Raw genomic sequence first — 26262 nt, 5'->3', positions numbered from 1 at the left:
ATTCTCAATTCCAAATAAAGTAACGTTTATTTCCTATAATGTATGACATAAGAGTCATATCTAAAAACCTAAATCTTGTTGCTTCTTTCTCCTTTCTTTTTATTCTTCATATTGTCCTCCCAAGAGTGTATACCTGCATTTCATAGTTTAATGAGTTTTAGAGTTCTTATTGAAAATAAAAATGTGATGTTATAAACAATAAACAAATCTAAGTACTAATGTTTTCTTTTTCTTTTTCCTTTTTCTCATTTTGGTATAAAAATAGTTCGTAAAGAATAAGTAATGTTATACAATATCAATGGAAAATTCAATCATATAACAACTAAGGGACTTACCATGAATGATCACGATACATCAATATGATTCATGATTAGTTATAACACAAAAGTAATCTATTCTTCTCTAATTTCATCAAATTCTGCTTGAGAATATGTTTTATTTGACATCAAACTGAAATCAAATGAGAATAACATTAATATCACAATAATTGAAAGTATGAAATTATGTACAATTCATTAAACGGGTAAAACCTTTGATACAATAACTGTAAAATCAACAATTATTTTTTTAATGAATCTCATAACAAAGTAGTCATATTTGAACTCAGTATTATTTTTTTACTCTTAAATTATTTTTAAACAAAATAACAATTATTAATATATTGGTTCATTTTTAAATACTTTCACAAGAATATATTTTAACTACAAGTTATTTTAATTTATCAAAAGATTTTTAGGAAATGAGCTATTATCCATTTATTATTTTCTTATTTTTCAAAAAATATTTTCAGTCATTTCATACACGTTTTCAACTACTAAAATTATTGTTTTTATAGAATAAACAAAGCATACACTTCTCCTCCACTCACTAAGTCAACTATTACAATCACCATAATATTTTATTCACCTACCAATATCTCATTCCATTTAGATAACTCTCTCAACAAAATCATTTCGACAATGCTTTTTACTCTCCTATGATATTGAATATTTTATTCCATTTAGGTGACTCTCAATACAAAGAAAAGTAGGAATGTCTTCTTAGGTTAACTAAACAAAGACTTTTTTTTTTACTTTACAATATGTATAAAAAATAATTATTTATTACAAGGAATGTGGTAGAAAGGTCATTTTATTTTTAAAGAATTTTTTAGAATTTCTTAAACATTTACAAAAAATAGAATCTAACAATTTTATTTCTAAAAAAATTGATCAATTCAAAAAAGAAAGAAGAATGTTATTTTTTAAGAAAAGTTAATAAACCACTTTATTCTTGAATTATCTAAACAAAACTTACTAAAAAATATTTTATCCCAAATTTATTTTCAAAACTTTCTTATTGAAAACCATCTCATATATAAATTATTTTATTATATAGAGAAATTCTTATTTTATTCTTTTTTTTAGAGAAAAATTCACTTGTTTATTAAATATCAAAGAAGTCTATTTATATATATATATATATATATATATATATATATATATATATATATATATATATATATATATATATATATATATATATATATATATATATATATATATATATAAATTCTCTTATTTTCATACAAGAAATTTCCATTTATGCCTAAAATACTTTTAGAAAAATCATTGCCAACAAAATTTTATTTTTAAAATTATTTTCAACATTCTTATTTAAAAAAATTATCATTGGATTATTTTCAAAAAAGTCAGTCCTAAAAAAATTAACCATTTATAACCCAATTTAAACTCAAAAATTATCCCCAATATCATTTTATATTCCTAAATTATTTTCAAACAAAATAACAATTATTAATATTTTGATTCATTTTTAAATACTTTCACAAAAATATATTTTAACCACATATTATTTTAATTGATCAAAATATTTTTAGGAAATGAGCTATTTTCCATTTATTATTACTATCCTATTTTTCAAAACATATTTTCAGGCATTTCATTCACATTTTAAAATTTCAAATACTAAAATTATTGTTTTTATAAAACAACAAAGCATGTAAATTTCAACTACTAAAATTATTGTTTTTTATAGAATAAACAAAGCAACATACACTTATCTTCCATTTACTAATTCAACTATTACAATCACCCCAATATTTTGTTCACCTATCAATAATTCATTCCATGTAGGTGACTCTAAAAAAAAAAGTCATATTTATAATACCCTTTACCACTCTGATACCCAATATTCTATTCTATTTAGGTGACTCAATACAAAGAAAGTGAGAATGTTTTCTTAGGTTAACTGAAGAAAACCCTAAATAACTTAAGTGCTTTTGGATTAATTGAGCATCATCTTATAGTAGATGTCAATCTCTATTGTTAGACTTCACCAAAAAGCTCCTAGCACGGTGGAAAAAAGTATCAAATATAGTCAAGTCTTCAAAATATTTTCACATGTGAAAAATTACAACCAATACACTATATAGTCAAGTCTTCAATAAAATATTATTTCATGCGAAAAATTACTACAAACTAGTGTATCTCTCATTCTCAATTAGACAAAATTTTTAAAAATAATTCATTTTTCTTGTTTTCATTTGTTTTGGGGCTTATTAGCAATGAAACAAAAAATATGTTAGAATGTTAAACCTAGTTTTTACTTCCCTGGAACTCGTTAAAAAACACCATTTACAAAACCCACATCATAGATATACTAAATCAAGAGATATAAAACAATTATACTAACAAAGTTTTTTGCATTAATAAAAAAAATGAAGATGATAGATAAGAGATTTTGACTTACCCGAGATTTTACGAAGGAAAGAATATCAATTATGGGTGTGCCGACCATGGGTGTGAGAAAAAGGAGAAGAAAACAATGGTTAGGGTTAAGCAATAAGATCTTTTATATTAGTTAATGTATATATGGAAACAATGGACTTTTCATAAATTGTTCCTACTCACTATTTTTAAAAAGGGCCCATTGAGTTATAAAATTTAAAACTTTTTATTTCATATGGTGTCACTTCCAAAAAATGACACCGTAAATCTGAAATTAGCATCATCTAACTATCCTAATTGAAGATTTTTTATATGATGTGTCACCTTTATAAATTTTAAGTTCAATGGTGTCATTATTTTAAATGCGACACCATAAATAGTGACATCATAAATTATTTTTGTAGTAGTGGTTGTTGTTCTCCTACTCGATCAATAGTCTCTTGTATAGGCATACTAACTACACTATCACCTCTATTTAGTCCATTCCAGTCATCTCCAAGTAACTCATCAACTCTAAATTATTGTAATGAGATAAGTATATGTACAATCTCAATCATGTCACCATTTGTACCTCTAGGTTGCTCAACTCTATAAAAAGCTTTTAAGGTTTGATCTTTTAGAAAGGCTACATCCTTTCTTCTCAAAGTCTTCTTTTGGCTAGATATTATAGCCTAAACCTAATTCATCATCATTATACTAAATGAAAATGTGTAGAATTACCTTATCATTGAGCTTAAATTTCTATTATGTAGAAACACATACAAAAGCTTTATACCCAAAGACCCTTTAGTGAAAATACATATTTTCTTATCCATGCTTTCTCTAAAGTCCCAAAGTTTAATAAAATTGATAAAGATCTATTTATCAAGTAATATGCAATTCGAGTAACTTCATTCTAGAACATCTTAGGTAACTTTGCAGTTTTCAACATACTCCTAATCTTCTTAATAATCAAGGGCGGAGCTAGGAAAGTGGTTGAGATGGGGCTTTATATAGAACTTATTTCAAGGGGGTAGAATAACATCAAACTTCTAATATAGTTTGGTAGTAAGTTAGCTAATTACTTAAAAACTTTAGGTTTTTGGTTCAATTCTCATTACCTACTATATTTTTAGCAAAATTTCAAGGGGCATTTACCCCACCTAGGCACTCCTTGGATCCGCCACTTAATGATGATATGATTCATTCTCTAAACTATATCATCATGTTGTAGTGTGTTTGAAACTTTTTTCTCATGTCTTATACCATACTTGAAGCAATAAGCTTCAAACTCCCTCACCTTCACTGTTAAATCTTATAAATATTTCAACTTTTTCCTTGTCTCTTTTACTACCATGGCATGGAACGTATAGAAAAACTTAATTAAAGACTTGATCCTTAGACCTTGACAAGTAAGCTCATACTTTTTTTTTAGTATCACTATAAAATTTATAAATAAATAAAAAATTGAGTTTTGTCAACCCATTTAAGTTGGATTTAAGCTATCACAAATTTTTAGCACACCTACTCTATCACAAATTGAATTACCCATCACTTATATGTAATTTTTTTATCAACAATAATTGTAACAATAAATATTCGTTAACAAAAATGTATTATTGCAATGGATTTAAACCATTGCAAATCAACCAATATATTTCGTTACAAGAATAATTTATCATAAAAAATAAATGATCACAAACAATTTTTTTAATGAAAATTACTATTCAACAAAATAGTATTGTTACTATAATGGATTCTAACCGACAAAAATACCAATATACATAATTTGTTTTGAAAAAATTTTGTGTAATAAATATGAATTCTTTTTATAATAGTTATATAATAAATATGATCTAGCAAGTGACAAGATAATATAATGATGATTTTTTTTTTTCAATTTCATATAATGTTAACCAATACCAATTTATAACAAACATATTTTTTAATCATAAAATTTTTAATATTTCTATTTTCTTAATATTTTCATAACTACTTTTTTTGTCCATTTTTAGCATTTAATTAATGTTTTGTTGTATGATATTGATAATATATTTGATTTATATATATTTTTCTTATCTTTTTTGTAAAAAAAAATTAAAAATCATGATTCTTTTAATTTTTTTAATAGTTAATTTTTAACCATAATTTGATAAAATAAAATAAAAATTATGGTTTTTTTTATTTTTCATAGGATAGTTTTGTAGAGAAAAAATTCATGATTTTTGAAAATATCATATCCTTTTCTAAAAGAAATATAATTTTTACTTCATAATAAAATAAATATTTTTAAATAAATATTTCTTCTTCTTTTTTTAACTTTAACTAATTCTTTATTTTTCTAAGTTTTTCTTTTTGCTAATATTTTTTTTTTCTTTTTGGTTGAAGATGCTCTAGATTCGCTTCAACTTATTTTGGTAATCTAAGAAGTGTTCTAGAAATTTTTAACTGATGCTAATCTATACATTATTAAGTTTTTGTTATTTAGCAATAAGTTAGTGTATAATTTGTATTAGTTTAGTAATGATCTTTTCCATCTTTTTTTTTTTTGTCCTAAATAAATCAATAATGATTTTATATTGCAAGTATTGCATGGAGAAATATGTTATCAAGAAAGAAGATTTACAAAAGAATATATGTACCCTTTAGATTAAAATATCTTCTCCAACAAATGATTTATTGATAATAGTAACATAGGTTATCCGTTGGTAAATAAATGAAAATTAATTATTAAATCATCTTTATTCTTTATTTATGACGACCAACTTACTATATATATTGGTAAGAATGATGGTTTTTGTTTGCATTTTTTAAATCAGCTTATCCTATTGGCAATAGTGATGGTAAAACTCCATAAATAGTCTATTACCAAAAACTTTTATTTTATTTACATTTTCCAACCAATTAATCCATCAATACCCACAATTATACTATAATTATAAGGTAAAAACAAATATCATTTTTATGACGAATTCAAAAAAACAAAAATCTTTTGTTTGAATTTACAATAAACTGATTCAAAAAAATATATATTTTTGCCTTTATTATGCTTCTTAAGAAAATAAAAACCAATAATTTAGTTTTTTTTTTATGAAATTCATGTCCTCTATAAGAATATTTTAAAAAATTAATTAATAAAAAAACAGGTTTAGGATTACAAAACAATTAATTCATTATTTTAAGCCAAAATAACAACTTATTAGTTTTTTATTTTTCTCAATCTTAAACTCTATTAAAATAATTTAAAATTCCATTTTTATTCCATTAGGTTTTCAAAGAATCCACAAAAAAAGTATTTTAATTTTTTGTTTTCATCTCGTTTTCGTTAGTGAATTTGGATTTTTGGCATTTATTGAATTCTTTTACATATTAAAAAAAAATCATTCACATTTAATAACGTTCATAGGATGTTTGTCTACTTTTATTTTTCAATTTTTGTTTTTTAACTAAAAATTTGGAAATAATTTGGAAAATCATGTTTGGTAATATATTTCTACTTTCGGGTTTTCAAATTTGATAGTAAAGATTAAGAAAAATAATTAAGGCATAAAAATTTAGGAAAAAAAATATAACATGTTTAGTTTTTTTTTTCGTATAATTGAAAATTCATTTATAATTTAAAAATATTGGATGGGAGAAAGGGACACCCTAAGGTTCGTGCTTCACAAGGTTTTTCAACCACTTGTCTTGTCCAAAAGAGGAAAAGCCCAAGCATCGCGTGAATTTCAAGTCTACACGTCTCCAGTGCTACTGTACCAGCCAGATGTGTTGAAAATAGTCGGTACATGAATGTCCTGGACCACAGAATAAATAAGCCACCGTATGAACAGTTAATTGCGGCGCTACCGTATATGTCACCATTAATGAATCAGCCACAAAATATGTAACAGTATAAGTAGCTTGCTCAAGGTCGATGCTTTCACTCCTGCGCACATTAGTAGCTAGAAAAAGATACTTGTGTTTTTTTATCTCTTAATTTTCAATGGAATCATCGCATTCCATAATTGAAGCTCTAGTTAGGAAGATCAAGGATGAGATGTTCTCATCTGTTGATCTCTACTCTTTTGTTTCCCCTTCTGCTTATGACACTGCATGGCTAGCCATGGTTCCAGGTGGGAATGATGGACGGCCCATGTTCGGGGAATGCTTGAATTGGGTTGTGAATAACCAGAGAGAAGGTGGGTTCTGGGGAGAGTCGGATGGATATGGCAATCCCACCATTGATTGTCTTCCTGCAACTCTTGCCTGCATGCTTGCACTCAAAACTTGGGGTGTTGGGAGTGGAAATTTGGAGAGAGGTACTACCATGGCTATTAATACATTGCCACCTTTTTCTTTTTGAATCTTTCACTGTGTCATAGTCATTCCACCAGTAGAAGGTAGCATGAATGCGCCTTAAAGCTACTTTAAGCGGCTTGCAGAAATAAATATAAATATGTTTCTATACATACCAGGTAATAATTGGTCAAAAGGAGGCAAAGTCTGGGAAAAGGCGTGCGGTGTCCTATAATTGTGTCTTTCTTACTCATCATTTTGTTCACTTTATGGCAAGTTAATATAGTTTTCTTTTATGTTTTTTAGTTCTTTTTTTTAAAAAAAATTATTTCTCTTATTAAGTGAATATAGGCTCTGTACTCCAACTGATAGAAGTGTAATTACCTTTTTTCCATACTTCAGGGTTGGCCTTCATTCATGCCAACACAGTTACACAGAGAAGCTTCTCGCAGAAAATCATGGCCGCTGTCCTCGTTGGTTTGCCATCGTTTTCCCTGCAATGATTGAACTTGCCCAAAAAACAGGTTTAGAGATTGTCTTCTCAGATGAGTTGGAAGAAGTTCTGACAAATATTTTCCACCACAGACAACGGATTCTGGAAAGGTATGCGTTTTTGCATTTAGAAATAGGTGTTTAATTTTTAAAGCATTAGTACTAGTCTTTTGTTTTCAATCATTTTGACTGAAACGCTTCTCCAACCAGACACTCTCTGTAAATAATCTTGATTTTGTACATAAAAAATAAACCCACGTACGTGCATGCATTTGCAGGGAAGAACTCGTTGATAAGTACCATTATCCCCCATTACTATCATACCTTGAAACCTTGCCTTTGTGGTATGGTATCGATGAAGAAGACATAGTGAAGCATTTGAGTGAGGACGGCTCCATGTTCCAATCTCCCTCTGCCACAGTTTGTGCATTCATTACTACCCGAAACAGAAAGTGTATGAATTACCTGCAAGCTCTTGTTCAAAGATTTCCTCATGGAGGTTAGAGAAGTTCTCTAACTCTTTATATCCACCAAACTAAATAATTAGTATGCAGGATTCATTTAGACACTAAATTTTTAACTTTACTATTTGATGCAGTTCCATCAATGTATCCCATGGATGAACAGCTTATACAGCTTAGCATGGTCGACCATTTACAGAAGCTTGGGTTGGCCGATCATTTCCATAAAGAGATTGAAAATATTTTAGAACATGTTTATAGGTACCGATCGAATTAATTACCATTGAGTTCATGTTTGAAAATAGCTTTTTTTTTAATTTGTCGTACGAAATTTCAGCCATTACATGAGCCAAGAGCAGCTGCCGCAGCAGAGTTTGGTGCCAGTTCAAATATACAGGGACGCTTTAGCTTTCCGACTTCTGCGGATGCATGGATATCATGTTTCTCCATGTAGGAATTTTGGTCCATCCTTATATTCACACACATAAACGGAAGATAGTTATGCTAACTATATAAATGTTTTTGCCTTTGCAGGGAGCTTTTGTTGGTTTTTAAATCATGAAGACGTTCTAACACATATGGAAGAGGACTGTGAATACTTCTCAAGTGTAATGTATAATGTTTATAGGGCCACTGACCTTACCTTTTCAGGGGAATATGAACTTCAGGAGGCCAGATCATTTGCAAGGAAGTTACTTGACAAAACATTATCACTGGGAATCAGAGGTGATAATGTTGCTATGTTCCCCGACTTTCATGCACTGGTAGTTTTCGATTCTCTTCAATGGCCATTAGCAGTAACTTAGAACATATGTCAACCTGGGCCCAATTTGGTGAACTCATTAACCATAGTAATTTCAGAAATTTGGGCCAAAAATTAACAAGATAAATATATCACATATCTTTTTCTCCGCTTTACCTTTGTTGTTGTTTTTGTGGTTTTTACTGTCTTTTCAGATACTATTGGAGGAATAATTTGGAAATTTTGGTGAATTTGCATTATATTTGTGAAAAAAAAAAAATTGACTTAACCAAAGTGGAGAAAAAAAAAAGTTGAATTTCTGTCCCAATGCAAAAGGCAAAGGCCTTTTTTGTTGGGTCTTTTCTGTCCCCAGTATCAAACAAGACACATGGGGCAGAAATATTTGTTTTCGTAACATGGACAAGTTTGCCTACCAAGACCGGCAGGCGTCGTAACAGCGAAGATCGAAGGGAAAATTTTGCGGGAAAACTTTCATGCTAGTTTATTTTCTCTTCCATTTCTGTCTTGCAAGAAACATATCTAGATTATCTTAATTCAAAAGGCTTATATACAAAAAGGAATTATTCAATTGCTAATACCATCAACAATAATCATACTGATACGACTGCATTATGCCATGCACATAGATTGAGAATGAGCTAGATCTTCCTTGGATGGCACGGTTGGATCACCTGGATCATAGAATGTGGATTGAACGATTACGTGAAATCAACACTCAATGGACTGGCAAGGCCTCATTTTACAGGTATATATCAAGATGGTGAAAGTTAGAATAGATTGAAAACCTGCAGTAAAAGGTATATATATATCATTAGCATCTCATAGCAAACTTCAATAAAACCAGGTTATCTTGCTTTCATAATGAAGTTCTAATGCAACTAGCAGTGAAGAATTATCTATAAGAGTGAGCTGGAGGAGCTGAAAAGGTATTATACAATTTTGTCAGATGCTAGCTGGATATATACACACGTGTTTGTAGATGTAGCCTGGAAAATATCTATGTATTAATTTCCTCAATAGCACCTGAGTACATAGAAATTGTAGGTGGTGTGAGGACTGGGGCCTTAGTAACATGGGATTTGGTCGAGAGAAAACAACCTACTGTTACTTTGCGGTGGCTGTGGCTTGTAGTTTCCTGCCTCATGACTCTGAAGTAAGAATGATAGTTGCAAAGAGTGGAATACTGATCATAGTTGCAGATGATTTTTTCGATACCAAAGGTTCACTGAACGAGTTGGAAAGCCTCACTGAAGCAGTTCGAAGGTATATATATATATATGAACTAGTAAGGGAAACAAGTTGCTTTCATTAATTTAATTTGGTTCTACGGTATATGTATAAGTAATGTTAATCCTACTTCCTCTGATTTTATATGACAGATGGAATGGTAAGGACTTGAGCAGCCACAGCAAGACTATCTTCGCTGCCCTGGACAACCTTGTGAGTGGTATGGCAGCAAAGCACCTTCATCAACAAGGAAACGACATTACAGGAGATCTTCAAGATATAGTAATCTTTCCAATTAATCAACATTATTATATTAATTATTTCATATGTTATCCACTAAATTAATCCTGAAATGTGCTTTTTGTATGAAGTGGTATGAAACATTTGCCTCATGGCTGCTGGAAACAAAGTGGAGTAAAAGTGGATATATTCCATCAAAGCATGAATACCTAGATAATGCCATGATCTCCGTTGCCACACAGACCATGGTCCTTCCAGCTTCTTGTTTTCTGAACCCAGGCTCACCGGAATGCAAACTGAAGCATTTTCAGAATGGAAGCATTACAAAATTGCTCATGGTTGTATCTCGTCTGTTGAACGATACACAAAGCTACCAGGTGATTATTATTTGGACCTCTATGTTAATATATCCTTAATTTTATGAGAAGCTAATACTCCATGAGTTCTGACAGAAGGAGCAAGAGGAAGGGAAATTGAACTTTGTGTTACTCCACTTGAAAGAAAACCCAAAGGCAACCATTGAAGATTCAATTTCTTTCACGAAAGCCATATTGGATGAGAAGAGGAAGGAATTACTGGAACATGCTTTAATGGATGACTTAGATGATTTGCCTAAACCATGCAAGCAGCTTCACCTATCATGTTTCAAAGTATTTCAGATGTGTTACAACTCTAGCAATCGATTCGACTCCAACACTGAATTACTTCATGACATTAATAGGGCCATTTATATTCCTTTGAAAGTTCAAACGTCAAAGCCCTTGAAGCTTTTGCCATATCATGCTAGACCAAAGAAGGAAAATTCAAAGATCAGCAGTACTTGCTTTGATCAAACCTACAAACCTCGGGTAAAACCCAGTTTCATCATGCACCGGATTCCTCCCAAAATAAGAGACGGCTGTGGGAAAGTGCCCATTTCCCTGAATCACAAACTATATTTCGTTTGAGTCTTTTTATATAAATCAACGTATGCAGCTCTAATGTCTTTAGCTGACACGGATCCTAGCAAGACGTGTTGGCGCGTTGTAGTTTCAACCAAAAAACAGAGTAAACAGTCCACCAAAAACAGAGGATACCTTTTTCTCTTTCAAATTTTTTTTTTTTTTGGTACAGTGCAAGTTACAAAACCAAATGTAAAGAGAATTTAACCTGAGCAAATCTCTCCACGTGGAAGCATATCAGCCACTCAACAATAAAAAACAAAAAAATAATTATTACATAATTGCAACCCAAACATGGCATAGTCACATTATGTTACATTCTCCCCCTGATGCCATGTTCTTCCACTCCCAAAATCCTTTTTGAAATGGGCAAACTTCTCCTAAGGTAATGCTTTTAGTGAGATATCAGCTACCTGCACTTCTGATTTATGGTACATCAGTTGAATCTCAGCATCTGAAATAGCTTTTCTAATAAAATGGATTCCACTTCCAAAAGCTTTTTAAAATGGACAAACTTCTCCAAAGTAATGCTTTAGTGAAGAAATCAACTACATGCTCATTTGATTTAGAGTATATCAATTGAATCTCACCTGAAATGGTTCTTTTAATAAAATAATATTTTACTTTAATATGTCTAGTCAAAAAACATAGTTTTTTACCATGGTTATAATAGATTTATTGTCACAAAGTAGCTTTGTTGCCCCATTTTCCTTCTCAATCATATGGTTTAAAAAGTTGTCAACCAAGTTGGAATGTACTTTGCTTTGGTAGAGGATTGAGCCATCTATCCTTGTTTTTGTAAGACCCAAGTTTCATGTTATCAACACAACCACCCCAATCATTATCATAAATATTCTTGAAATGTTTTATTATATGTTTTATATTACCTTACAAATATCTCAAGACTCTTTTTGCTGCTCCAAAATGTGCATGACTAGAAGAGTGCATGAATCTTAAAAACAATCTTGTTGCAAACATGATGCCTGCAGGTCTTATTGCAACGAGATATAGGATATTTCCAACAAGGCTTCTGAAGTCACTTTCATGAATCTTCTTTCTTCAACTTTTCATTCATGATTAAAAGAGTAGATGCAGGATTGTAACCGACCATGCCAAGCTTTTTGAGGATATATTTAACATACCTTTTTGACAAATAACCACTATGTTTTCTTCTTAATAGACTTCAATTCCCAAAAAAATAGTACATTTTTGGTCTTCAAATCATTTTTGGTTATTATAGTACTTGCCCACTTTTTTATATATAATGGCACAAAAAAATATAAAAATATTTTTATTATAAATAATATCAATTTTATATTTTAAAGGTATCTCTTAAATTATTTTAAGAGATATTTAGAAAATATTTTATTAAGAAATAAAGGATGACAATAATACATTTCTCTCAAGTCCAACCTATTAAACAAGTATATACAAAGATTCAAATAACTAAACACATTTTTCTTATTGTTTCCTTAGAAAAGAAAGGGGGGATTTAAAAAAAAAAATCCCTTTTTTCCTTATTTTTCCAATCAAAGAATAAGGTGTTTATTTTTTTTCCTTCATTTAATTATTATAATTATTATTTTCTTGATAAATATGTAAACATTTATTAATAATATAATCTAAATTAATGTAAACTTTTTAAGAGATGAACTTTTTCTTTATAATTCTGCAGGTTTTTTTCTTGGTTTCACCAAATGTCTCCAATATGAGAGACTTCCAAGGAAAATACCCATCATGATATACTTTAGATATTTTTCCAAATCATCAAAATTTCTCCAATTTTAAATTTTGTTATATTTGGATAGAATCAATACCACCTGTAAAAGAATCAAAATATTGTACAGTCTGACCGAGAGAAACAATTATCAGTATTAAATTTAAATTTTTCTCGGATTACATATTAATCGATGTTGACTTACCAAACTAATTATAAAACATATCCTTTAAACATAGTTTTCAAAGTAATGAATGTGAATTTAAGAAAAATTACATGTTTTGCACTTTTCTATAGATTTAATAAACACTCAAATTTTTTAGATGAGAACATATTTTTCAAAGAAAATAAATAAGAAAATCAAAACATCATTCAAAATTCTATCACAGGGAAATCACAACAGCGTAAGATTGAAGGGTGAGATGTCTTGGTTTATTGATATAAACTCTTTTGTTTTTTTGTTTTTTTTATGATTTTTTTTTTAAATATATATAGACATTATTTGTTTTGATCCTAATAGATCCTATAAACTTTAAAATATGTGTATTTACACATTTTCTAGGGTTTTATAGATAGAATCTCATATAAGTTTGGGGATTGATGCTCTTTTGAGAGATCAAATAGAGTCCCTCCCATATCAGGGTTGAATATCTATTTTAGATATCATCCCCCACCTTGTGAAGGGAAATAGACGAAGTCCCGCAACAAGCTCCCTCTCATGTAGAATTTGGCCATTTACATAATTTTCCTTTAATTTGCGTCACTTTGCTTCCTCAAATTTTTGTTCCACAGATGAAATGGAAAAGTCTTGAGCAGCTACATCTTCGGTGACACAGCTAATTGAGAGTGGACACTTCAATCACTTGATTTGTAGCATAGATGGCTAAGAGTTGACTTTTAGAGGCATGTGTATCACTTCTGTCGGATCATCCACTGTACCCTTAAATCCTTCTCAATAGATCTATACCACGTAGTACATGCGTTCTATACATATAAGGACAACAGTGACATAATACACACCATTGAGGGCAAGAGCCGTCACAAACAATTGTCTTAAGACTCATTCACTCTTTCTTTGAAAAACATGATTCACCATTCATGGGAAGCTTATAAATGATCCTACTAATTCAAACAACAGAAAATATATGAAGTCGCCATTTTTATTATATATCTTCGGTGAAAACATAGTCTTGCACCGATACTTCAGTATGCATCTCTCAAAGTACAAAAGCGAGGAGGAATGGGAGAGGATTTGGAATCTTATAGCTACATGATTGCGGATAAGTAAATCTCTTGTCCTCTACTTTCTTTGCAGCCAAACAGGCTAAAAAAAGAAGGAAAAAGATGGTTATATTTTATCAAGAAAAAAAAAACATTCATACGCCTTGTTATTTTCTGTTTCGGCTGTGTTCTGCTACGTAAAACAAACCACGGTGAACATAGTTGCAGCTAGGAGAAATGAAAGTGGAGATTTAACTTTGACAAGGTGGAGATTCTCCCTGGAGAAAGGCTGAGAAGAATGTAAGTGACTCGCTTGGTTTGAAGACAGGAACAGCATGACCAGCACCTCTAAATGTGGCGAATGTGAGGCCCTTGTATTCTTGAAACCACCCACTAACCTGAACCAAATGAAACTCCACTTTGATTAGTAAAAACTGTACTGCATGCTTCATTCGATGCACATACAGAAAGTAAGTGGTGAAAAGAATAATGGGGCTTGCTTTAAATTAAATTTTGCATCAAGAAAAATGGGTTCCATTTAGAATGTCAAAGTAAAATTCAATCAGCAGACTTCATAGGGTTTTATTGATACAGTCAGCAGCATCCTTTTTTTGCAAAGCACCCTGAAATTTTTTTCCAGTACCATCCAAGAAATTTAAGAATCTGATGAACTTAAATGCTAACACCGTTCATATTTGTCTGAATTTTTTACAATCAATCCAACAAGAAGAACTCATCATATAGTGACGCAACCAACTGATTTTTTATTATTAGCATGACACAATCTTTGAGAACTCTAGGAAGCTTGATTATATGTAATTCAGGCCCTTCACAATATTACCAAACATGAATTGTTAGTCCATGTTTAGAACAAAAATCTATTAAACCCAACTTTTCTATCTTTTTTTTTTTTTTTTTTTTGCAATTTTTAGAAATTACATATTTAAGTCTAGGGATTACCTGTTGCTGGTGGTACCAGGGCCTCCATGCCCTAGTGATAGGCAGTTTCAGAGTACTTAAGCAGTATCTTGTGGAGAGCACAGGAACTCTTCCATCTGTATCTCCACTGAGACCAGAAAAGAATGTGTTAAAGATCAAAAGAACATTCAACGCAATCTCTAGAAGCTGGTATGAGGGGGGAACATGTACCTGTAAACCCATATTCTGAGTCCTCCTGCAATAAGCTTCCTGTATATGGGAAGAACAGAGGGCTGTGATTGTGACCAGTTACCAAATATATCCGCACTGCACCCAGACAATAAAGCAAACTGTTCAGCTACTACTAAAGAAACCATATTTCTATGCACTTTTCCTCAATACTTTGAAGTTCCAAGTCGATTAATTAAATTCCCTATCTGCCCTTGTGGATGCTGCTACGTGGTTAAATGATATGAAAGCCATCAGAAAGAAGCAGGGAAAGGGAAACTTCATTACTTGCAGATGCTCCAGTTCTTGACTCGGTGACCATCGCTGACATGGAGGGCCTTCTGAACATCTGCTCTGTTGTAGAAAGCTTTTGCATAGTCATCAAGGCATGGATCATAACCACCCATGATCCTTGGCATCTAGGAAACAAATCCCATCACCATTACAAAAATTAAATTAAATAGATTGAAGGTGTCTAAATTTCTACACATCAGAATCTTTTTGTTTCACCAAATTGGAATTTGGTAAAAATAGGTCATCCATAAATATAATTTGATATCTCAAAGGATTGTTGCCCAGTTATCTGACCACTTCAAAGAAGTGAAAATTGCTGCCATACTGAAAAAGCAAAAACAGAATGGAATAAATTTGACTGATCACTCACCATCCTAGATGTTCGCTTAAAGAGTACTTGCATGGAATTGTCATCCGAACGTTTTGAAGTTTTTGTGCAGACTGAAGTGTAAAGGCTGTAGATATCTATCCGCTTATACTGGTCAAGTACTTCACCCACGGCGTCACTGCAGTTATCGTTGCTCCATGGATCCTCGCTGTAGAAATCACAGTTTTCTCTGATAATTTTATGAGTTTCATCTGACACCACAGCGTGGCTCCAAGCATAATCCACCAGACCTCTCCAATCATCCGCATCACATGTTTCAGGATTACCCAACTGTGCTTCAACAAAGTAACCATAAATTGATTGCTAATAAACCATGATCAATTCGAATAAAAATGACAAACTCAGCGATGGGACACAGCTTCTTACAGAATTTTATTTGAAACTATGCAAGATAAATCAGTAAAAGATGATGTGAGGGAATGAAGGCAATAACCATAAAATGGAATCATGGAGAATGAGAGCAATTAAAGATTAGTAAAGAGATCCATGACTAGTGGGTAAAGATTAGGTCTAAGAACATTACCAAGATACCCCTGAGATCAATAAAAAGAGAAGGATCCTTGTTCTTGTCATAGATGACCTCAGCCAGCTCTGGAACATATTTTCCTGTTGATGCAAGTGGTGGACTAGTGGGGTTATTACTAGGATGTCAATCAACATGTATGTAGAAAAGGGTTGTTGAGGTGAAATACCTGCATAGCTCTCCCCTGCAATATAAAATATCCGCTTTCTGTATGATGGGAACTTGAGGAACCACTTATGCAGGAAAGCATAATTGTCGTTTGCTAATATAAACAGTCCACAGAACAAAAGTTGATGCAGAATAATTAGATTAAAAATCACATGGTCTGAAAATGTTCAATATGTGTAGAGATATATCTGATAAATAGATACATGTCTGCATAATGTGTAGAAGCAAAAGAATAAGTTAATTACAAGTATAGCTATTTTCATATGCTTTGGAAATTTGCTTATATCTGACCTGTAAAGTCATCCCCAAGCTTTTCATAGTCACTAGTTGTATTTGAGTATGAAAAGCCAACTCCAACTGGAGATTCCAGGAACAACATGTTGGCTTCTGCATGTCACAGATAAAAGGAATCTTTACTGTAAGTTTTGTGGTCATCATGGTGTAGTACTATACTGAGGTGAGGGTATGAAATTATGTGGACTAAATATTCTTGGAAATGGGTAAACAGGCAAATGAATACAGTTACTTGTGATCATAAATATCCCATACCTCTATTCCATGAGTAGGGATTGAATTTAAGTCCATGGCCATCAGTGTCCACGATAAAAGGACCAATTTCTTGTGTTGCACCATATCCCACAGAAGAGCACCCAGGACCTGAAACATAAAGCATCTTGTCACCTTATTAGCAGACATGGAATCAAGGAATCAAATGGAGTTGTTGAATGGGAACTCTTTGGATGAGTTGTAAATGACGAAAAAGAATGACCTCCACCAAAAGATAACTAATCAAAGGGATAATCACAAATACACCCTTGAAAAAAGAACCTTATGTTTATTGGTGAAAGGCTTGTTGTTTAATATGTGGGATTGTCTAAAGACAAAGCAGCATAAAAAATTTTTATATGGGAACATGTCTGTGGCCGTGTGTATGCACGTGTTTGTGTGTATTTATGTGTCGTGGTCAAAAGGTTGGTATTGGAATCTGGATGACCATAAAGGTTACTAAAAGATGATTAAAATTTCTTCCCACCAAATGTTGCAGATTTTAGAACGATACACCATGTTCAATTGTGCATCTTTTGCTTTAGACCCAGTCAGACTTGTTATTCCGGCATCTCCTAATTCATTATAGATGTCACCATGGATAGACTACCAGAATGGGGAAGGTGCACCAGGCAGAAGAACTAATTACACGGCATGCCTGATGTCTCCAAGTAATGCCAGCATGTCATTTATAAATATATACATGTAGGGAGACAGATAGAGAGAGATAATAGAATATTGTATATGCTTACCTCCATTAAGCCACAGCACCAAAGGTTTCTCATTGGGTTGAGTTGTGGCCTCATAGAACCAGTAAAAGAGCGCCCTTCCATTCTCTTCATTCACTGTTACATACCCAGCATAGTGCCGGAAATCGACAGCAGGCTGGCCAGGCAAGTCGGTTACAAGATCCTCATTTCCCAATGAGTTCAATCCCTTGTCATTAGTCCATTGTCGACTATGTCTATCGGCCATAACAGGCTCCATAGAGAATACAGAAACAAGGGCCAGAAAAGTGAGGAAAACCATGACCTGCAGTGCAAAATCCATTAAAGGACAAATCAACAATTTAGAGACAAGTTCCTACACCAGGATGGAATACACCAAGATCAACATGCCTATATTTATATACTGATGGAACTACTTGTATCCGCTAATCCATGATTAACAAATCAATTTTTAAATCAAATATGAAAGAAGATTCCTACTTGGCAACTCTCTTTTATTGGGTCGACAATTATATGGCATGTGAGGTGGATTTGAGGCCGGTTGAAGGGCTTTTTCTGCATGAGCGAGGTTGGGTGGAGCCACCAGTTCTTTTGTGGGTTGTTGAAGTACAATCACGATAACAACATCCAGAAATGTTTTCTTTCTTTCCCTTTTTTTTCCTAATACGTCTCAGCTCCTTTAGTTTCTTCACAAAGGAAGATCTTTTTCCTTGGTTTCAAGAATGACTTTTTATAAACGAGCAGAGTCGACCAATATGCAGAAAACTCAACTTATTGCCTTCAAGCAGACAACTCTGCATAACAACAGCTTTACTAAATCTATAGTTACCAAAGATGTCATGAATAATTTTAGAGAAATATGAGTACGATCCTGGTAATTATAGCAGGTAGATTCACTAAATTCATAACAGCCATTTTAATTAGGAAAGGGTTATATTTAGACAAGATTAATTGTGAATATTTATATCTAGATTTCATTAGATTACATTGGGAAATCTTAAGTAACCTCCAAGAAATATCAATAAATCCCCTTTTTTAACCGTTACACACGTCATATACTGATATTTATATACATCAAGGCAACAAAGCACATAGAACCCATCTCAGAAAGCAATGATGATGAAAAATTAAGCCATTACAAATCATCCTTTCCATGATTGTAGAGGGGAGAAATGGCTTACTATGGAAGGACAGTGATATGGGAGTCTGAGGACTCCATAATAATAGCTCAGCCCCGTCAAAGTAGGAAGTAAATATCTGCAGATTTTTTATCATATCGGATAGGATTGATTTCCTTATATTAGATCACTTGGTTATCTATACAAATTAGTCAGGTCAATGCTGTCGAGTGAGCAATTGTAGTAGGTTCATGACTTTGTAATGGGAATCATTACTGCAATCCAATCTGACCTGCCAATGAAGCGGAACAACACTTAACTCCTTTCTTTTATAAAATAAAATAAAACCACTATTATCATTCTGCTTTCAAGTTTTGCCACTCCCAACAGAAGTTTAAGCAGCATCAATCAACACTATATATTTAATATCCCACTGTACTGTCGCTGCCCTAGCTCAGAAGGTCATATAGATGTCCAAGCAAGATTAGGGCTGTCAAGTAAAGAGTAAAATTTAGATAAAACACAAACCAACCCCCCACTACACCCACAGAAGATAATACTGAATAAAAAATATGGCCGGTAGCCCAATCCAACTAGGGTTTCAAGACAAAATTAGAAGGCAAATTTCACTATTGGCCAAACCTGCATAAAAGAGGAAATCTAAGTGGTCTACTTGTGGATATGCCAACCAATGTACCGTTTTAGAAATCCCTTGATTCTAAACTAACCCATCACAATCCAAAGCTAAAAGATAGACCATTTTAACGTGAGAACTACTATTATAAAGTCAACAACAGGGTATAAATATTCATTGCATAAAAAGGCTAAACTAGGTCACGGCACGTGGTGACTCTTTTCTGTGTTAATTATAACGTGGAAGTGCCAAGTGGAAAGACACTGGCATATATTCCAAAATGGTGGTGCCTTTAAAATATACCAAAAGGTAAGCTGTTTTTAGGAATCTCATCATCAAAGAGTAGAAAGATGGGGGTTTTGTGGCGAACCTTGTGGGCTGTGACTCTTGAATCCGAAAGGACTGAGAGAACCAAACAAGTTGAATGTTGAACAATGACTTGGACTCCAACTTTATTTAGTTGAATAATGAGATGGAAATCATCTCTTGATCATTCGATTAATACCATAGTTGTATGTCTAGTTTGTCATAGGTTACTCAGAGATGATCTTAGATCAATCTACTCCATGGGGTTTGTACATGGCTTTTCCTACTTATAATGTGCCTTCAACATGAACATACATGGCAACCCTCACGTATATAGTTTAAACTAACTTACAGATAGTTATGTATGAATCTCGCTATATTTCAAACTCGGAAATTCTGAAGGATAGCTTACTGTATGCATACAAAGTCATCAGAGGATGAATCTAGGAATAGTTAATTTTTAAACCTAATTATGCTGTATAAATCTTTGTGGCATACATTTGGATCAGTATGGTCAGGAAAGTATGGAGAATTAAATTATTATTTTATGTCCAGAACGCTGCTTATATATGAAAGCATTAGACTAATGAAACATGCATCATCTTGGCACCACAACATGGTTCCAATGAGGGGTTTGCCACTTATACACCTACTCCACGCATAGCATGACCAAATTAACCTTATATTGGCCAATGGATCTCCACCTACTCTCTCTATAGACTCGTGAGGTCATTCCCTTTTGTATCGACTCACCAATCCGCACCATTTAAGTGGGGGGTCCGTCAATGTAAAGAAGGAAAAGTGCAAATCTGTGCGAAGCTCATTAGCATTTAGCTTCTCATTTAATTAATATTTCAAACTATTATGTATCACAGCATGAGCTTAAACACCCATAATGTTTGATGTATGACCTTGGTGCTCCGACTCAGTCCTTATCTGACCAATTATAACCATAAGGAGACACGTAATTAAATAGGATAAACTGCACGTCAATTTTCATTGGTCGCACTTCTCACCAAGACCATTTACTAAACTCCTATAGGGGCTCAGAATCTATTTATTTTTCTCTTTAATTTCCACTGTATCATGTAAGCAATGATCCAACAAATGACCTCAAAGTTGATGTAAAGCGCACCATCTAATGGCTTCATATCACCTCTCCTAACAACTCTGATCTCATATCCTCAACAACCCACAAATAGTTGAGTGCCATGGAGACAAGATCCGATCGCTTCATATCGTGTCTTAGACCTAATAAACCATATAAATATTCATATATATACTTCGGAATGACAGCAAGCTCAGGTAAAAAGAAAAGAGGAAAAAAAAAAAAGAAGAAGAAGGAAAAGCTCATTAAAAGACTGTTTAACCTGAATCTGAGCAGCAGCTTTGCTCTCAGATTGTTTCCCATGCATTTGTTTAATATAGGAACTAGACCTAACAAAAGTTAAAAAAACTGGTACATGGCGTGAAGAGTAAGTCGTGGCATCCATGCTTGCAAACTACGCAAATCAGGCAGTTAAGCACTACTATATATCAAACTTCATTATCATACTGCATGCCCCAATAGGATTAGTGGCTTTAGGATGTTTTACAGTATGCATATGTGTATATATATTGCTTTATGGGACTTCCGTTTGTTCTTTCTTCTTTTTCTAGATTCGAACTCCAAGAAACCTAACAACCAAAATAATCTTCTCCCTTTGCTCATGGGTTCCAAAAGCAAACTTCGGAACACATAATGCATCATAACAAGCAAAAAGGACATAGCATATAATCCATACCATGCTGTCCACTCAAAGGCGTAGTGCAGATAGTTGAACTTTTGAGACAAAAACCATGTCCCTGGGCTTTCCACAGAGCAGTTAAAAACTGAGAATACACATATATATTGTTGAATATTTTTAGTCTATATCGTTTGAGTAGCTAGTGCGGATGCAACATCCAGCATTAAATCTTTCAGTTAAAATAATATCCAATAATTATACACATATATACCTTCATTTGATTACTCGGAGATAGATAGCTATAGTGCATAAAGAGGTGCATCCAATGACCTACATATCCCATATTTTTGTGCAGTTGAGAGAACAGAAATTAAGACACTGATGACTCAAATTAAAAAGTCGTGCCTCTTGCAATCAAGTTCAAAAGTTGCGCGATACCGAACATTACTAGTAATAATAAAGATGGCTGTGAAATGGCCTTTCTCACATCAAAGTTTCCCATTAAGGTTTATGCAAAGTCTAGGACGTGTCTTGGAAAAGGTGAGAAGTCCAAGTTATTTTCTTCTTAGTTTTACCTAAAACATGAGAGATGTCTATGAACAATGGTATCTTTGCATTTAAAAGCATCTGATCCACTAATGTCCTTTCAGGTCTTGTCAAAAGAAATGGTGGAAAGATGGAAGGCGAGGCCCCAAGTCCTCTAGGCACTAGAAATATGTTTACACGGGGCTCATTCATTCCACCTACTATCCGCTTTCTCCTTGTCAGTCCATGACTATGAGTAGGAGAAACGTGGTCAATGTACAAATAAAAGAGTGGTTTGATGGGTGACGTCTGATAGGTGACGTTGGTGCTGCTATTCAAATTGTAGTGAATCATTTTGAAAGCACAAGAGGACATATTAGCATATGCAACAAACTGCGCCTAAAGTTGTACCTGGCCAGAAATCAGATTCTGATAAGCCTCGGCTTGAGTGTTACTACTGTTTGTTTTTCTTCTCAATAGGTAATTTATGATCTAATCTATCACCTTAAAGATGGGACAGAGCACAAGCATTTGCATCTTTTCCTAATTATGGTGGGCTCCATTCTGAGAGTTATCAAGTTCATGATGATCTAAGGACCTTAAATCTCTATGATTAATCAACTCATAGAATGCCCCACAATGTAACAGTGTAAGAGAAGACCCTTTGTCACATGTCACAAGACTCACAACTAGCCAAATGCCATGCAGGCTCAAGTTGGGTTGTCAGGGAAGCGCACTGGTTCCATAACAGCTTTTCAAATCATGCATGGGCCAGTTTACTAGTTTCAGATTATGAGGTTCCTTTCGTAGTAAAACAGCACCCCAAAATTTGATTCTTTTACCCCTCAAAATTTGATTCTTGTATACTCTTATATGTATAGCGAAAGAAGATCGAGAAAATATAGCATTGATAAATATTTATATACAAATATTAACTTTGACTAAGAATGCCATCCACGCTAAAATATTTTATGCCCATTGTATATTCTCAGTGTTGATATTAATTTCCAAAGTAAAAATGTTTTGTGGTCATTGTACGTTCTCCACATGGATATTAATTTTCAAAGTAAATGTTTTGCACATGCTTATGACCATTGCATATTCTCCACGTTGATGTTAATTTCCAAAGTAAAAATGTTTTATATTCTCTACGTGAATATTAATTTTCAAAGCAAAATGTTTTATTGGAATTGTATATTCTCATATTAATTTCTAAAGTAAGGTGGTGTTTGTTTTTTTTACTTAATTTAAAATAGAATTTTAATATTTAATAGTATTAAGTATTAACGGTTTATTTTTTTAATATTTTATTTTTATTAAGTATTAAAAAAATTAACATGTTATTTTTCTTATTTAGAAAAAATCAAATATTTTAACTTTTTTTATTTAAGAAAAAATTTATAATAAGTTATAAAAAGATAGAAAAACAAACTATTTAAAAGTCTAAAATCAAATTATTTTTAACAAAAAAACTAAAAAAACAAACATTTTCTAAATCTTTGAAATATTTTTTGTCATCATACATTCTCCACGTGGTTATTAATTCCAAAGTAAATCTTTTTCAGAAATCTTTCCGGCCACCTACCTTTGCCTACCACAATAGAAAATGATGCCAAATAGAAAGCAAAATCAGGATTATTGCTGCAGCCTAAATCTATGCTACCAAACCCTATTTCCACATTCAGTTTCTTTAGGGTTTTTTGTTTTCTTTTTTTTTTTATTTTGATGATAGATTCCTACCCTCCACTAAGAAAAGCAGCGAGCGGAGATTTGATGGCCTGCCTATTGTTGGTCTGGTTCCTTATCTTGAAGGATAAACCCAAAGCTTTAATGATTCTTATAGAGTAATCTGGCCATGGAAAGATATGCAGTCCTCTCTTTGGCTTCTAGTCAAATAATAGACTAAAAAGTGCAGAAAGAAATATTGTTACCTTATCTTAGTCGGACCATTATCAGACTTCGTCCAATGGAAATCTTAATTCTGGAAGGTATAGCTCTTGAGTTCCGAGCCTTCTCTCCCTTTTGAACTACTTTATCGGCCGTTCATACACTGTTCCTCGATCACGTTCCAACTTTTGACTCCCACAAGCCAGTATCAACTCCATGGAAAGAATAAACTTAAGTTACCTTTCCTCTTTTTTCTCTTTTCTGACTCGTCTCATTACCATAAAATTTGGTCAAGTGGACCATCCAATTTGAGTACTTTGAGCCCTGAAGCTAGAAAGTTTCAACAATTCACAAATCAAAAAATTAGCTGTCTCTGGTCTTTTATTCTTTTTCTCTTCTTTTTTCTTGTTCCCATTTTCAGTGCTCCAATTTCAGAATCCTGAAAGAATAAGTGTTTCCCAATTTTGAAATTTGAGAGAATTTAATCCTTGCGAATAATTTTTTCACTAAAAAAACTTTTGCTCTCACAATTCAAAATTCCTTTTCCATAAAACTTACTTTCCTTATTTTTATACCTTTCCAATTTACTAAATATTTTAAATTTAAAATCTTATTTGTATAATAATTAATAATTTTTTCACTAAAAAAACTTTTGCTCTCACAATTCAAAATTTCTTTTCCATAAAACTTACTTTCCTTATTTTTATACCTTTCCAATTTACTAAATATTTTAAATTTAAAATCTTATTTGTATAATAATTAATTTCATTAAAATTATCCAAATATTAACTTTAATAATACAGGATTCTCATAAAATAAATTTAAGGAAAATATTTAATATCATTGAGAATAATTTTTTCATGAAGAAAACTTTTGCTCTCACAATTCAAAATTCCTTTTCCATACAACTTTCCTTATTTTTATGCCTTTCAAATTTACTAAATATCCTAAATTTAGAATCTTATTTTCATAATAATTTATTCTATTAAAATTATCAAAACATTAACTCTTAATAATATCATCTTTGATAACTTCCTTAATAATAAATTATCAAAGTCCTTTTCATTTTCAATCACCGTTGAGAGCATTTGGATTTAAATTTTAGTTGATGCATAGTTGTTTTTGTTTTCACGACCAATTCACTTCTAGTAGAAAGTCCTTTACTTATGTCTGCTGTCAGTTGAGTAAATGAGGAAAATAAGTGAGGAGAGTGAGTGATTTTTCTTCTTCATTAAGATACAAAGCCACAATTTTTTAGGTTGATTTTGGGTTAGCTAAGGCAAGGGAAATTGCCCCATTGTTGTCACCACATGCCACCATTCCTTGAGAATGTCCTGAGTTGATGGTGGAGTAATATTCAAGGTAACGAGTCTTTAGATAGTTATACCCAAGTCTACTTTAGAACCATTTGGATTAATTGAGGAAGTGAAAACCCTTCTAATGGTGTTGATCATAGGCATGGGTCACAATATTTGCACTACAAGGAGTCAAGATAATGAAGACGATAACTCTCTCTCCTTCTCTAATTTTCTCTTTGATTAATTTTCAATTAATTGATTGCTTATTTTCATCACTAAAACTTAAAGAACCTTTTCCTTTGATTTTATTTAACACACCATAATTTCACTCTTTCTCAAGAGTCAATAGTAGCATTCCAAATTACCAAAAACAACTCACTATCCTCGTGAAAAAACAATACTCAAATATTTTCCCAATTATATTACAATCGCGGTTCTTGCAATTGGGAAACCAACTTGTAGATAATTGATACTTTTTTAGGGAAAAATTTTGACAGACTTCGCATTCTCACACATCAACACACTCTTAAAAAAAATCGACAAGCACACCTAAATCAAAGTCACTTATCATGATTGTGTACCTAACAATCAATGTCATGATGGTAGGTCTTGTCCAACATATGAACCATACACATTTGTACACTCATTATAGAAAACTCACCTTGATAATCAACATAAGTCATCTCTCCAATCAAGAGATAATGTAGTACTACAACCTCAAATGGATTATCTGAGTTCATGAACCAGTTATAAATAATTCATCAACTATTATGGAACTCATGATTTAAATATTTCATATAACTCCTAATACACTCAAGCCATATACAATGAAAGTGATGCAAGCTTAAATACTCAAATTAATCATAATGCATAAATTAGATAATAAAGGGACATTGAAATCATAAATATAAATAAAATCGTATATTGTTACA

General features: G+C 32.3%; 1 protein-coding gene and 1 non-coding gene across 2 annotated transcripts; one reads left to right on the top strand and one right to left on the bottom strand.

The window, feature by feature from the left end:
- The first annotated feature begins 6641 nt into the window (after positions 1-6641).
- On the top strand, positions 6642-11224 carry LOC100263901 ((E,E)-geranyllinalool synthase). Its single transcript, XR_009466836.1, has 12 exons — positions 6642-7003; positions 7383-7583; positions 7751-7971; positions 8071-8194; positions 8271-8383; positions 8468-8667; positions 9329-9441; positions 9541-9622; positions 9741-9959; positions 10076-10205; positions 10295-10540; positions 10616-11224. It is a non-coding gene; the product is annotated as a (E,E)-geranyllinalool synthase (transcript).
- A 2739-nt stretch (positions 11225-13963) lies between these two features.
- On the bottom strand, positions 13964-21168 carry LOC100265560 (serine carboxypeptidase-like 31). The gene is made up of 11 exons (XM_059740139.1): positions 21154-21168; positions 17860-18139; positions 17111-17218; positions 16853-16948; positions 16563-16655; positions 16394-16476; positions 15853-16140; positions 15477-15607; positions 15192-15287; positions 15003-15108; positions 13964-14440 (listed from the first exon to the last, which is right to left on the bottom strand). Exons 1-11 carry the CDS (start codon positions 21166-21168, stop codon positions 14294-14296), a joined length of 1443 nt encoding a protein of 480 aa, XP_059596122.1. The 3' UTR covers positions 13964-14293.
- Positions 21169-26262: the final 5094 nt, after the last annotated feature.

This window comes from Vitis vinifera, chromosome 10, assembly GCF_030704535.1.
Source record: "Vitis vinifera cultivar Pinot Noir 40024 chromosome 10, ASM3070453v1".
NCBI classification, from domain to species: Eukaryota; Viridiplantae; Streptophyta; class Magnoliopsida; order Vitales; family Vitaceae; genus Vitis; species Vitis vinifera.
Note: the sequence above shows the minus strand (reverse complement) of the source record. Positions and strands in the feature narration are given on the sequence as shown.